The 14,431-nt window shown below is 37.8% G+C and overlaps 2 protein-coding genes across 2 annotated transcripts; one reads left to right on the top strand and one right to left on the bottom strand.

Annotated features, from left to right (window-relative positions):
- The first annotated feature begins 291 nt into the window (after positions 1-291).
- On the top strand, positions 292-6,226 carry LOC112572237 (N-acylglucosamine 2-epimerase-like). Its single transcript, XM_025251811.1, has 9 exons — positions 292-559; positions 1,179-1,254; positions 1,505-1,580; positions 1,859-2,028; positions 3,799-4,023; positions 4,566-4,647; positions 5,015-5,322; positions 5,585-5,672; positions 6,041-6,226. The coding sequence occupies exons 1-9, from the start codon at positions 453-455 to the stop codon at positions 6,112-6,114; spliced, it is 1,206 nt and encodes a 401-aa protein (XP_025107596.1). The 5' UTR covers positions 292-452; the 3' UTR covers positions 6,115-6,226.
- Positions 6,227-6,486: 260 nt separating this feature from the next.
- LOC112572238 (LEM domain-containing protein 1-like) lies at positions 6,487-12,640 on the bottom strand. Its single transcript, XM_025251812.1, has 6 exons — positions 12,551-12,640; positions 11,896-12,012; positions 10,427-10,531; positions 9,689-9,725; positions 8,872-9,018; positions 6,487-7,410 (listed from the first exon to the last, which is right to left on the bottom strand). Exons 2-6 carry the CDS (start codon positions 11,996-11,998, stop codon positions 7,284-7,286), a joined length of 519 nt encoding a protein of 172 aa, XP_025107597.1. The 5' UTR covers positions 11,999-12,012; positions 12,551-12,640; the 3' UTR covers positions 6,487-7,283.
- Positions 12,641-14,431: the final 1,791 nt, after the last annotated feature.

The raw sequence follows: 14,431 nt of genomic DNA, 5'->3' as shown, positions 1-14,431 counted from the left end.
AATAGATAAAGCTTATTGCAGGACACTAGTTCCCCAATTACGGGTGAATTCTTTCATCTGCTAGTCCTTTAACACAAAACGGGTGAAATGCGTATGTTTTGTTATCAGTTTAAATGTTCTTTTTGCACCTGACCCCTCAACCATGCCTCTATAACATCTTCACATCATACTTATATACCTAGCATCTTTATATCCGAAAATGTTTTATCGTGTTGGGTATCAGACCTTTAAAGGTGAAAACAACCTTAAAGTTATCAGAACCAACTAGTGTTGCAGCTGTTAGTGTTATCTTTGCGATTTCTTATCGAGTGGGACAGCTTGGATCGTCACGGTAAGTGCAAAATGTTCTCTAGACAGTACACTATCAGTGGTACGCGAGTCAAAGCCAACCATTCAACGTTGTACTCAACATCAAGGACCTTAATTGTACCCACCGTCTAGTGTGACCAAAGATGGGGGAGCAGAAAAAGCGCCTACAAGAATTTTTAGACAAGATTCGCCGTGATCTTGACAGGACCATCGAGTTCTGGTCGAAGTATTCACTTGATAAAGAACACGGGTAAGGTAATACTTGTATTTGTTTTATGCAATTTGTTTCGCTCCGTGGTTTGTTCAGTAACAGCCTGATTTCTGGGGCAACGGTCTTGTTTCGTCAGCGTGCGTCGAGCGATCATTGCATACACGCTGGACGGATTCATTGTCCTTATAACTACAACAAGAGTATTCGGCGTTGCCAGAGGAAGCCACAGCATAAATTGTGTGTTTCGGGATTCGTTCTTCCAGTAATTTTAAAACTTGTTTAGACTGTCAAATTGTTACTTTCATTTTGTTTGAGTTATGCCTTTTTAGTTCAGTAAGTAACATGCACTGCGTCAATGCAAAGAAATAGTGAAACACTTGTTCCAAGAAAGCCAAGAAGGTGATGTAAGCAAGTACTGCTGAAGGTTCAACCCCCCCCCCTCCAACTGCAAAAAAAAAAAAAAAAAAAAAGGACCGGAAAAACGCTTATTTACATAGTTATCAATGAAACCTTCCACATACTTCTTTTCTCTCTCTCACCGCCACATGTTACTACACATGGAGAGAAGAATACGTCAGTAAAACAATCCAATAAATTGAGTATTTAATGAAAATGCAGATTCATCGTTTCTTAAATGTAAAGGATATCATGTGTGCAGTGGCTACTTCATATGCCTTGCCAACGATGGTCATGTGTATGATGAGACGAAGTACACATGGCTGGAAAGCCGTCAGGTTAGTGAATGGTCTAGTACTAAAATATATTTTCTATTTGCTTTATTACTTCTCATTTGATTTGTTCGGGGATGTAACAAGCATGTATGTGTACAATTTAATATTCATCAGTCCTACCACATAGCCAGATGAATGCAAATTGTCAAAGTAACAATGCAAAATCGTTGGTCACGTCAATTTTTCAACACATTGATTTTATTCTATTTTCCTTTCAACATTATGTGCTTCCAGAAAATGTTTGTGTACGCAGGTATGGATGTATGCCCGCCTGTACAACGAACTGGAAAGATTCAAGACTCCAGAAATTCTGGCCACTGCAGAACATGGTATTGTATACTATACATTTATGCACACCAAAAATGTGTTTATACATTTGCTCTAGTTATAAATCTGTACATACCTACATACAAGCTTGCACACCACTGAAAACTCATACACAAATGTACGCAAGCATGTACATATACACAAAAAATGTATGCACTATGTAATATGTTTATATTCATGTAGTCTACCTGAGCACGTTAATCGGCATATTTAATGCTAACAGATTCATGAACACAAAAGTTGCACATTTTTGTCATTTAATTACATTCTGCTTTGTCAGGTGCTCAGTTTCTGTTAATGCACATGAAGAGAAAAGACACCGGAAAATGTTACCTGTCACTAAACCGAGAGGGGCTGCCAGTCAAAGAGCAACGAACTATCTATTCAGAGTGCTTCTACCTGATGGCAATGTCAGAGCTTCATCGTGCTACGGGAAATCAGCAATACAGGGTAACATGTTCCTAGGAATGACATAGATTATTAAGTGAAACCAACGATACAGAGTAATGTACGTGTGGAATGAGGGTGTGTGTAGACTTTTCCAGTACATCGGTGCCTTTCTAGAGCAAAAACTGTTTTATTGAAATCGTTGTGTCGGTGTGTTGTCCAGATGAAGGATGAAACCACTTTCACACACAACTGTGGCCTAGCTCTTTCTTTTCTCTCACTCTCAGAAAGTTTCCAGAACATGCTTATGGTATTGGGTCACTGTTGCTCACCTGGAACCCACTATTTAATGATTACGCCCTTAATGTCAACGAAAACAGTATATGGCCTTCGAATCTGGGCTTGACAAACTTTTTCTATGTGACTCTCTCGCCGTAACGAGACCGAAAGGCCTAGCGAGAATCAACGATTGCGCATGCGCCTTAGGTCACAGTTCATGGAATAGTTTAATGGTCATTTCCTGTAAGACTCGATTTTAAAAGAAGCCTACACATACACTGAACATTCTTTGCTCATTGCAAATCGCAAGTGAACTGTTGTTTCAGACTGAAACTTTCAGTGTTCTCTTCGCCGACCGCAGACAGGCGCAAACAGATGTGAATAGTGTGCTATATCTTGATAGCACGTACTGCGCGAGCATGTGTTTGATCTAAATAAAAATTACACGAAAAAGCAACACATATAACTCACGCTTTATTATGCGCTGGTTTCAGCAAATAATACCACGAAAATGTCTGCTAATCCATTCAGCAATATTACAAGACCCAGTGCCTGCATGAGCTAGGATAGAGACGTTGGTTCTGAGCCATGAGACAAATGCACGAAAATGTCTGTTAATCCATAGAGACATTCTTTCCGTAGTACATTCAGCAGCACCACAAGACCCATGCAGTGTCTGGTTATGGACAGACCACAAGGAGACGTTGATTCTCGCTAAGTCGTTAGCATGCGAAAATATTTGGCTGCCGGTTTCCTCGCTGTCTCAAAAAATTTAATTAAGTGCTTGCTTATCAAACATAATTTTCCAGCGCATAAGAAACAAAAAAATGATGTCAAAGTAGGAAAAAAGCATGTCAATTTAAGCTTAATTCGATATAATTCAGACAATGCGTGAAGAAATTGAAACTTTTAGGTGTTGAGCATGATGGCTCAAGGCCAGTGCTCTGCCCCACTTTGTGCACGGATGTGGTTCAATACACAGAAGCCCGGCGGTCTAGCTACTAAATTGCCACGCCTTGCAGATCCTTATATGAGAAACCGTCCATACATGACGTTCATAATGATTTACACAGACTCTCAGTAAGGGAAATTATGGAATAGATGTACTGTAGTAGAAATCCATTCATACTGAGGCTGCATATATTATAGCATAGACGTTATAGGGAATAACGTTTATGATTATAGTCATTTATTTCAGTATGAGTATAAAGAGATTTTTATGGGTCTGAAAGAGGCATACCCACTGGTCGTTTTTACAATTAAGGTTTCGGCAGAATCTTAAAAAATATAATTACGCTTATGAAATGATAGAACGTTTTCAAAATCCTTTCAGCTACACTCCCAAGAATTATGAAGAGAGAAAATCAAAATTTTGCAGGTACATATTTTGGAAATACATGTACACAGAGCTGAGACTTAGCCACATAACTTTTTGAAAGAATGAGAGAAAGAACACATAAGCAATTTTGAACTTTACAACATAAAAATGAATTCACAGTTACTGTAAAATGTGTGGTTGTCTTCAATGTCACCTGAAATGTTTCCACGATACAGGATGAAGCCATTGACATGATGAAGCAAATTCTGCACTGGGTACTGGTAGACGACTCTGGGTTGGGTAGAAAGAAGCTTGCAGGGAACATGCCTGCTGACACGCTTGCTGTTCCCATGATGCTTCTGTGCCTCATTGAGCAACTGACCACAATGGACCCTGACCTTGCCAGCAGCTATGCAGACACAGAGCAATGGTGTCTAAGTCAAGTGACTAAGCATGTGCAGGTGCAAATTCATGTCTGATGTGTGTAGCTTGTTATGTTTTTATCTGTGAAAAGGTAATGTTAATCATTGAGGATGCTTTTTCTTACCCATAGCTTGCATCAAGCTGAGTCAGTAGAAAAATACAGGGAGACATGCTCTCACAATAACACACACACATACGTTTTACGCACACACACACACAAACTCACAGGAGTATGCTCAGATGTGAATTCATGGCAAGAAATAATGAAGTGTTTACATTTCATATCATTCATTTCTACTTCTATGCAGAAGTAATTGACCAATCAGTCTAGGCTGTGTATGTGTGTGATCGATGGTTTTTATTTCTCACCTTTATTTGCTGGAATTTGCAGTGCACAGAAATACATGAAAAGAAGAATAGCCTCTTTTATCCATTACTGGTTTTCATTTTAAGTAGTTTCTTGGATTTTAAAAATAATTTTGAAGCAATTCTATTTGTTTCTAAACCTTTAAGACAGCACAGTTTGAGTGCTGATTACTGTCTCAGTTGTCATTGATTGGCACCAGATTTGTGTTCACAGCGAGATGGCAGTGTGATACTAGAAAATGTTTCTCCTGATGGCAAAGAACTACCTGGGTGTCAAGGTCGACTCACGGTGCCAGGTCACTCCTCTTCTCTCATTGTTCTTTCTTTTAGACAATTTAAAAAAAAAGCAGTTTGTGTAATTTACACAGAACCCCTAGTCAAAGATGTATTACTATGGCTTACAAAAGTACATGATCTGTAATGAACTTTATGTGTGACATTTACTAACACACTAGGCCTGGATCATGCTTATAGCTGTGACCTTTGATCACTCAACACTAAAGACAGAGTGGTCAGAATTATACACTAAATAGCCTAGGTCCAACGAGTTAAATCAACCTTAATTTCTTACTTTGTCATTCACTTGAAATTTATTAAATGTTTTACACAATACAGATATTAAGAATACTTTAGACATATTTAACTTACATGAATCGTCTGCAGGTCATGCCATCGAAGCAGGATGGTTTCTGCTTCAGAGAGCTCAAAAGTTAAAAGATCCAACCTTGAAGTCCTTGGCCATTGATAAGTTCATACTGACATCTTTTAATCGTGGCTGGGACACCAAATATGGTGGGCTGTTTTATTTTCTTGATGTGGATGGTGAGTCCCCTGTACAGCTGGAGTGGGATATGAAGCTGTGGTGGCCACATAATGAAGCCATGATTGCTCTCCTGATGGCTTATATTGAGAGGCGGGATGCAGACCTCTTGGAAAAATTTTCTACAGTCTTCAACTACTGTTACTCCCACGTAAGCAAACACTTTACAAGAACTAACAATTTCAAAACCACTGGTGGAATTAGAAAACTAAGATCCTGAACTTTCAAGGAAAAGATCATGTTTCTATTGCAAGAACGTAAGAGAATTTCTTTTTAAGTCTTATTAATTGGAGGAGGCCAACAACTGCCAGTTCAAACCATTTGCTGGCCACTAAAACATCAGTCATCACAATTTTCAGTGGCTGGTCATGTGACAATGTGAAAACTGTCAAAAGTGTCTGACCTTGTTGCAGTTTGTAGATGAGAAGAATGGTGAGTGGTATGGCTATCTGAACAGACAGGGTGATGTCACACACAGTTTCAAGGGAGGTCCTTGGAAAGGCAAGTTGCAGAGTATCAGCTTCAAAATGTATTTGAAGCTAGTTTACTGTTGTCTGGCAAAATGAAAATACTGAACGAACTTTTCTTTCCATATTCATGCATATAGTTGCACACTACCCAGCCACAGACATAAAGATAAGTTGTTATGGCTAATTGCATATATATATACAATTTAAAAGATGTGCTGAATTAAAACTCTGCCCTCCATACCATGAGATGTATAACTATTGCTTGTTTAGCTAGTTTGAGGATTGTTTCTAGAAATGAAAGTTTTCATCAATAAAAACAAAACTTATGAAAAAGAAGTTATATTGGACTTTACCTTGTCCACTAGTTTTAGAGTCTAGTTTTTTTTTTTTTAATTTCAGGATGTTTCCATGTGCCAAGGTGCCTCATGCTTTGTGAACAGATGCTGTGTTCCCTCATCAATGAAAACCGCTAACTACTATCCAGTGAAAAAAAACGAAAAAAAAACATGACTTTGATGCAATGCCTAATCAATGAAAGCAATACTGTTGATGTCTTTGCATGATTTAAAGACTGCTCCATCACAACAGATGTTTCTCTAGTCTGTTCAACTACTGTTTCTAGTGCCTTATATCATCAACCCACCCCGAGCTGCAAAAGCCTAGCAGAGTCCTCTTTCAAAATATGTCAAGAGGATTACGTATCATTTTAGACTGAGTGCATAATAGGGCACGATCGAATTTCATTTAGACTTCAATGTTAATACATTACGGTATACATAGAAAAACAAAATACAGACCACTAATTGAACAGTCATCTTTGATTCATAACAATCATCACCAACAAATCTGCGGAAAACTTTATTACCTGAAACTCAAAGTCAGAGAAACAGTGCACATACAATCAAGCTACCCTTATCTTTAGTACATAAGTTTTAAGTTGTATAGTTCATGTAAAGATTCAGTTTGGTCTTTGCATGTAGAGAGATTGAATAAATGCAGTTTTAACTAATTTTGCCATTGTGGTCATAAAAAGTAAAAGTTTAGGTCAGAGGCATCACCCTCCCCCACCGTCCAATTTTGGGATTGTTAGCAAAATAATACAAGACAGCACCTAACTGCAATACATATATCTGAGCTTGTTAATATAAAGCTCTTGAGATTGCACTTGTCATTTTTTCCACTTATCATCAGCATGTTGAAAATACGTTTATTAGTACCAACAGCTGAGACGATCATTTAAATGCACAAAAAACATTTTCAGCTACAAACTTGTAAGTCAAGAAATTGTATTGAAGAATTATTTTATTATTTGCTCTTAAGGTACTTCGTAGCCCTCAGATTATGAGACTTTTTTTGGAGTGGAAGGAGTGAAAATGTTATGTCCGTGAGTAATTAATCATGTTCTTAAAGTGGTCATGACATTATGAAATAAATGACGCATGGTATTTTAAATGGGACAGAAAATTCGGCAGATCACTTGCTTGTACAAACTCCTTTATTAATTCATTAATTTTTCATTGTTTACAGTCATGTCCAGGGAAGTCACTGCTGGTTTGAAGTCTGCAAGGTGACGCCAATATGAATATCAACACTTTCAGCGATGTATTTGCTCATTCTGTCTATAAACTGGTGCCCTTCCATTTTACAGGTCCACAGTAGGAATGCTGCTGCCAGGGTCTGCTTCCATGTTTTTGATAACCAGAAAAACGAAGACAGCAATGATAATGATACACAAGATCTTCACCAACACCGAAATTCCTCCAGAAGACCTGGAACATAAAAGGGGCCCAAGCCCATGGCATTAAGATCTCTGTGAAGAGTAACTTGATATTTTAGAAAAACACAAGAACAACAAAATACTTCATTTCTAATATAAAGCTTCGTTAAAATTGCAAAAAATTTTTTCAAATCATTGGTATGACATTTTTCTAATCAATGCAATGTCTCATCTCTGTTGCTTTGTGAGGCATTGACAATTTTAGCATCTCCATGTTCATTCCTGCTATCAGGCCATTTGACCATTTTTCTGTAGGCAGCAATATTTACAGAATATTCTAGAGAATGGATGGACTGTTGCAGTTTCCTGGGTACTCCAGTTTCTGCATCCCTCCCCACACTCTACCCCATAGTGTGAAATCACCTCTAGGTAGAAGCACTTTCCTTCCAAATCAACTAATTAGATAGAGAATGAATGGGCGTTATCTAATTCACTGCGGAGATTACAAAAAAAAAAAAAAAAAAAAAACCAAGCTGAAAAATATGAAAGAGAGACATAATAACTGCAAAGTGATGTCAACAGAGTACCAAGAAGTTGCATTTGTTCATCAAATAATCCCCTTAAGTTTCACCTGATATATTTTTGTACAGAGCAATGCCTAATCATTGTACTATTGTAGAATTTCAATTACTCTGCCTACATCAGTCTAAATCAGGGATGCACAACCTACGGCCCGCGGGCCATATCCAGCCCGCGACGCGGTGCCATCAGGCCCGCGAAACTTCTGCCCACAGTGCAGGAAATCGGCATGTTAGTAATAAAAGAAGACCTTAAAAAAACGGAAAAAAAAAAGGAACAAGAAGTATTTATTCCCACGTAGGGGCGTCTCTCAATTTTCTTTTCGATGGACGAATATTTTGATTCAGTGCTCCGACTTGGTGTCTCTACGATGAGGCCGGACATTCAGAAGTTGGTTTCGGGAAAACAACTTCAAATATCCCACTAATTAGTACATAATTAATGGTAAGTACAACTTGTTTCTAATAAAAAATGGTATCTGCTCTATTTTTTTGTATTTTTGCGGTGAAGTGGCCCGCGACACGGCTGTCCGAAATGGATATGGCCCGCGACACGGCTGTCTGAAATGGATATGGCCCGCAGGCCGAAAAAGGTTGTGCATCACTGGTCTAAATCAATCCACTCCAACCCCCCCCCCCTTTTTTGTGTTATAAATTCTTTGCTTCAACCCATCACATTAATAATCATCTTTAAAGATATTTCATAACTTTTTTTAACAGGTTAACACTGCTTGTATTGAACCCAAACATAGAACAGAAAATGGCCAAAGAAAAACCCAACCCCCAAAAGATCAAATTTATATAAAGCAACCTGCCCGCTTTCCATAATTTAGCATCAAAAGATATTTTAATTTCATCTTTACATGTAGCCATTGACACTTTAATCATAAGAATAAGTGTCTTACATATTTCAAATTAGTTTTTTTACCACGTACTTTACTGAGGTTGATTTCCCGACACCACCTGTTGAGGAACTTATTTTATGTGCTCCCTCTGTTTGAGGATGTAATGGTCTTCGAGGAGAAGGCTGTGTCATGGTGCTGTTGTCTAATTCTCGTGGGGTAATTTTTGTTGTCCTTTGTCTGTTCATAGAATATTTTAAAACAACAGAGTGCTGAAAAAAATGCACTTAACTGAAGAAAACTTATTCACTCACCCAATCATAAAAAGCATAAATCATAAAAGTTGTCCTCTCCTACTCCCAAACATAGTTTACTCAAATAAGAACATTTCAAGACCACAGCTTGCCATATCTTGAGCTTTGAACCACTAAGAAAAATAAGTGGGGGCCAGTGATTCCTATCACATATGAAACACACTAGAACACCTCTAATCGCATACAGAAATATGCCAAATGGTCCAAAAATATAAATGATAATGTGTTAAGAGTCTGAAAACAAAAGGAGTTTAGATCAAATGTCTAATTGCATAAGACATTTTATAATAAACCAAATATCTATTTCATGTGCATGTGTACAAGCTTTTATTTCACCATTACTGTTTACATAACGTCAGCACCATGCTTTTGTACTTTAAGATTCAATACAACAAGGTACAGGTCATTAAAGCACTTTCTTGAAAACAGAGATTAAGATCATCATATTAATACATATTTACTCTTGTGTGTCATGTCGAGAAAACCACCAATAATTTTATCCATGGGTCTGAAAACCTCCCAACAACCCCCTGCACTTGATGGATGGGAAAAATGGTGGATGCTATAAATGGTAACAGCAAAATGTTATTACATACCTTGGCTGCTGTTTGAAACTCACTTCTTGTTCAGTATCTGTAAGACATTTTTATACGCAAAAAAAGCTTAAAAAAACAAACAGATTTAGCCTAATGTAAGGTGACCAGACGTCCCGCATTAGGCGGGACAGTCCTGCTTTTGACCTCGTGTCCCGCCTGAATATCGGGCGGGACGCCCAATGTCCTGCTTTCTGGCTTTCTGGAAGTCCATCAAATGGACCGGTTGTCTTTAAAAATCTGAATACCGTACACTGATACGCCCCCCCCCCCCTACTTTTTTCGGCGTTTTTTGTCGGTGACGACACCATCTTCGGCACGTGTCCCGCTTTCGCTCCCGAAACGTCTGGTCACCTTACCTAATGTCATCACACTAGGAAAGAATGATCTAAAGTGATAGAGGTCTGATGGGGAGTATCACAGCTTGTCCCCAAAACAGTAAATGATCAAGGTTTTTTTTTTCCACATCACATAATCTCAAAGAATGGCCTACAAACTCTTCAAAATGTCAGGATTTAGTTAAATATTTGGAGAGTTGGATTGCTTTTTACTCCACTAAAATACTATCTATTATATTAAAACCCAAAGTGTTCCCGATACTTAAAAAATCAGCATGAACAAAGATCTACAGAAAAGGGATCAACTATACTTTATGGTAATAAAAACTCACATAATGTACCATCAAATTTAATACATAACAAATATGCACTAACATACCCCAGGGGGAAAAAAAAATTCAACCTTTATCATCATCTTCATCCACAGGTGGGTACGGTGAAGCTGGAGCTGGTTTTTCTCCTGTCTGCAGTTCATAAAGTTTTATCTCATATACTCTCCTTGTGGAAGCTGAAGTAGCAGAGAAAAGCACAGGAGATACACCGAATTTGCATTACCATATGAAAGACAAACCCTCAGTTACATCTTCTCATTCACTGCTCATAAAGATTAATAATGATTAATGAATCTGTAAAGTGCATATCTCCTATGTGGATGAGAGCTCAAAGAACTGTACATGAAAGACAGCTGTGCGAAATTTGTCCAGTAGGGGATGCAGCAGTCCAGCTGACACTGGCTTTTTGGTGGCAGAAGCATTGGTTTAGCTTCTTACTGGTATGTCGAATCTTTGTAGATAAAATAAAATGCTTCTTGAGCTCTGTGCAACACAGACAATTTTTTCTGTGCACTGTGAGGCACACCACCATATTTTTTTTGCATTTTTTACCTAACAGCTGAGGCATGGGTAAGATGGGTGATCAGCAACATAGTGGGTCAAGAACAGCAGCTAGTCCCAGGTCATAGAGGATCACTAGGTCACCTATCTGTCACAGATGAACTGCAAGCTAGAGACATCAGTCATTAACGCTGCAAGATCAATGCAGGTTAAGTTGTGACAGGTGATAACATGTTTAGTCAGTGTAGTCTGTTTTTTAGTCCAAAAGGAAAGACACCAGAAGCATCTCGGACACAGAAAGATCATAGACAGACATAACTTGTCTTCACACAATCAATGTCAAAGTCATGGTGCTGCTATGTGTGGTGGCTGTTGGATAAGTTGTACCAGGGTGAAATCAAGTAGGAGTGATTTTAAACACTGGAAGGATTGAAAATTGCAGTTTCTGAGAAGCATAAGACTGAAATTCACAAGGGGGGTGTGGGGGGGGGGGGTGTTGCTGATTCAGGAGCCAGAGAAATTCTGTGAAAAATTCAGTGTCTAGCTTCTTCTATTTATTAGGAGGCATAGACGCAGGAATGTTGTAGACTGATCAAGAAAGTCAGGCTCATCTGGCAAAGTTAAAATTTTTTATAGCTGCCAATGGATGTTGAGGTGACAAGACACTCATGCAATGACTACTTAATGAGACATCAACTCCGCTAATGTGTTACAGCCTGAGACAGGAATGAAGAATAAAACTGGTTTTATTGGGAGGTTTGAGTTCTTGCATCTTCACCTCATTACTGGAAACTTGGAGCCAGGTCTCACTGATAATGACAAAACTGGTGTTAAATTTAAGAATTAAAGCATATAATAAAATGAAATAGCGAACACAACTCTGACAGCCAAAAATGTTTGTCAAAAAAAACCTGTATTTACTTAATACACATGCAGCATATTTAGCAAATCACTTAAGTACATTAACACTATTTTTTACAAACACTATATCACTAATTGCTATTATTTCTCAAGGTACAAAAAACAAATGAAAACTTACGCAAAATGGGACCCAGTGTGACATTGTGTGCAATAAGTTGATCAGCTAGTTCCTGGTCTGACAATGCCTTGATAGAGTCTGGTATTTGTCGAAGGGGAGGCATACTTTCCTGATGCACTGTTCTAAAAAGAAAATACTCGGAATAATACCAACAAAAGAAACAGGTAAAGCAAAGTATAGTTAATTTTGTCTTTGGTTGTGAATGTATATAATTCCACAACAGAATGAATACATTCGTCTGTGTTATGTTCAACTTAAACTGCTTTCCTTCCTTTTTGTTGTCACAACACATTTTACTGAATACTAATAAAGCACTGTTGTTATTATCATTAGCAATCGGTAAATAAATAATTTAATGGGACGACTACAATTAGATGTCAACGAAAACACTTTTACGACTAATAATAATGGACAACTACAAAATTAATAAATGCACGGGGTTTTTCCCTCAATTAGCGACGCCTAACTTTCAGTTTCCAGCCTTACAAATGTTATGAGCCATCTGAGCGAGAATATGCGCAGCCAGCGAAGACACACTGAAACTGATGAAATCCGCTTTATAAACAAAAGTATAAAGGAAACGTTTCAGACCTTCAAAACTACAAAAGAGAACAAAATAAAAATGGAGGGGGGGGGGGAAGTGAAACGGACTTACGAGTTTTATTGCCTACAGAACCATCGACGGTAAATCCACGCTTCCGTTCTGATACCCCGCCAATATGCGCACGCAGCTTTTGACGGCCGATAACTCAGACTTCAATGATTTCTTTGTTCTTAGAGCATCACGCAAATACGTAACTTTATGATACTGCGCAGTGTATTATTTTATTATTTATTAAATATAATTGTTTAAAATTGACGACCCTGAAATAATGTTACATCCCTTTTAATGCTTATATGTTAGCCATATATAAGATATGTTACATAGCTGTTTGGCCTACGAAAAAAAAAAAAGAAGTGAAAGTAGGCACGGCGCCATTGACCTTGGTTTTTCGCTTGTGGATGAAAGTCGACGCCAAATAAGTGGGGGTTAAAAAAGTGTATACTTTATGTACTTTCATTAATACACTAGTTCTTGTGTTACAATTATATAGACGCAAGAAAAAAATCTCAGACTTCGATTTGTCTTCATAATGTACAGATCAATATAAAAATAATTCGATTATGGGTCATTCCAATTACAGTTGCAACGAGAAAATAATATCACGAACTAATATCTCTGATCTATATGTCCATGATAAAATATGAAAGCGAGATATCTTGATTTCATATAAACAGTTTAATCACCATCTATACGTATAGGTCATGCGCAGTACGTGTCTCCTGTTGAGCCTAAATGGGATCGAGGGCACTTTATATATAGGTTATACTGTATAACTTATACATATATACACATCATGTCATATATACACTCTGAAAACCAGTCGAAAAACCTAACCCTAATTCTAATCCCTTTTCCCGGTTTGTAAAACGTGTCATATATGGTATCGATCGATCGCCTGAGCCGTCCTATAAAAGTAAATTTTCTTCCCTTAATTTTTTTTATGGTCTCTCTCTCGATCTCGATTATATCTTTTATCTTATCTCTCGATCGATCTCTATAATATCTCTCTCGATCTATACTTTTCGATCCTTATCATTCGGATTTTGATTAGTTTTTCCGTGAGCACCATGTTAAAGTGTTAACTGTTCGCATTTTAAAATCAAATTAAGTCGCATATATATAGATTTTTTTTAAAAATATACATTTTATAGGTGTACTCAATGGACGGCCGAAATTTACAAAAAGCTGGTATATATATATAAGCGAACGAGATCGATATGCTGGCCAGAACATAAGATTTTAAGTACTTTTCGAGACAGACATTGGAACTGGTGGGAGAATACAAACATATAGTACGCAGGCACTGATATAGAAAAGAGAGAATTATATATAAGGACTTGGCGCACAGAATTCGACTGCGTACTACGTGGAGCTGTACGCTGTCATGGCTTCAGAGACGCGTGAGTCACGTGATCCTTTGTTTACGTTTGTTGCAGGGGTCGCTGTCGCCAAATTTAGCTGGCAAAGCACTAAAATATAACGAGACACGATCGAGGAGACTGCCGAAGCAATGCATGAATGTCGGTCACTAGAATTAAAATCAAGCCCCTTGCTATAGCCGATGATCATTATAGGATGCAACAGTACGTGGTCCCAATTTCTTTTCCGTTATTGGGGAATAAAGTCTAAAGACCTCACTTTCAATGCCAGGATTTTGAGAGTACTTTGGACGACAGTACCGAACGGTAGCGGGCAGGGAGAGGGCACAATGCAAAGGGTGTGTTAATTATGTGGCTGCATATGTATGGTCAAGGAGGTCAATCACGATAAAAATCTTTTTTCCGCAAAAATCTTTAGCCTAGCTTAATTTTGCTTAAATGTGCTATAATTCTTATAGTTCTTATTGGTATAAATAAATGTGCTCATTTAAACATATTTTTAATCTTATGTATTATATCATTTTCAAAATTTATATTTTCTTAACTACACCGT

This window comes from Pomacea canaliculata, linkage group LG9, assembly GCF_003073045.1.
Source record: "Pomacea canaliculata isolate SZHN2017 linkage group LG9, ASM307304v1, whole genome shotgun sequence".
Classification (NCBI taxonomy): domain Eukaryota; kingdom Metazoa; phylum Mollusca; class Gastropoda; order Architaenioglossa; family Ampullariidae; genus Pomacea; species Pomacea canaliculata.
Note: the sequence above shows the minus strand (reverse complement) of the source record. Positions and strands in the feature narration are given on the sequence as shown.

What these genes read in the sequence shown, in the direction of transcription:
- LOC112572238 (XM_025251812.1), bottom strand. Translation starts at nt 11,998, where the DNA reads ATGCCTCCCCTTCGACAAATACCAGACTCTATCAAGGCATTGTCAGAC. An exon ending in AGTTTCAAACAGCAGCCAAG is followed by an intron (nt 9,019 to 9,688) that starts GTATGTAATAAC and finishes TTCTATGAACAG; the next exon opens with ACAAAGGACAACAAAAATTA. An exon ending in GGGAAATCAACCTCAGTAAA is followed by an intron (nt 7,411 to 8,871) that starts GTACGTGGTAAA and finishes TTTATGTTCCAG; the next exon opens with GTCTTCTGGAGGAATTTCGG.
- LOC112572237 (XM_025251811.1), top strand. Translation starts at nt 453, where the DNA reads ATGGGGGAGCAGAAAAAGCGCCTACAAGAATTTTTAGACAAGATTCGC. An exon ending in TCTGGCCACTGCAGAACATG is followed by an intron (nt 1,581 to 1,858) that starts GTATTGTATACT and finishes CTGCTTTGTCAG; the next exon opens with GTGCTCAGTTTCTGTTAATG. An exon ending in AAGTGACTAAGCATGTGCAG is followed by an intron (nt 4,024 to 4,565) that starts GTGCAAATTCAT and finishes TTGTGTTCACAG; the next exon opens with CGAGATGGCAGTGTGATACT.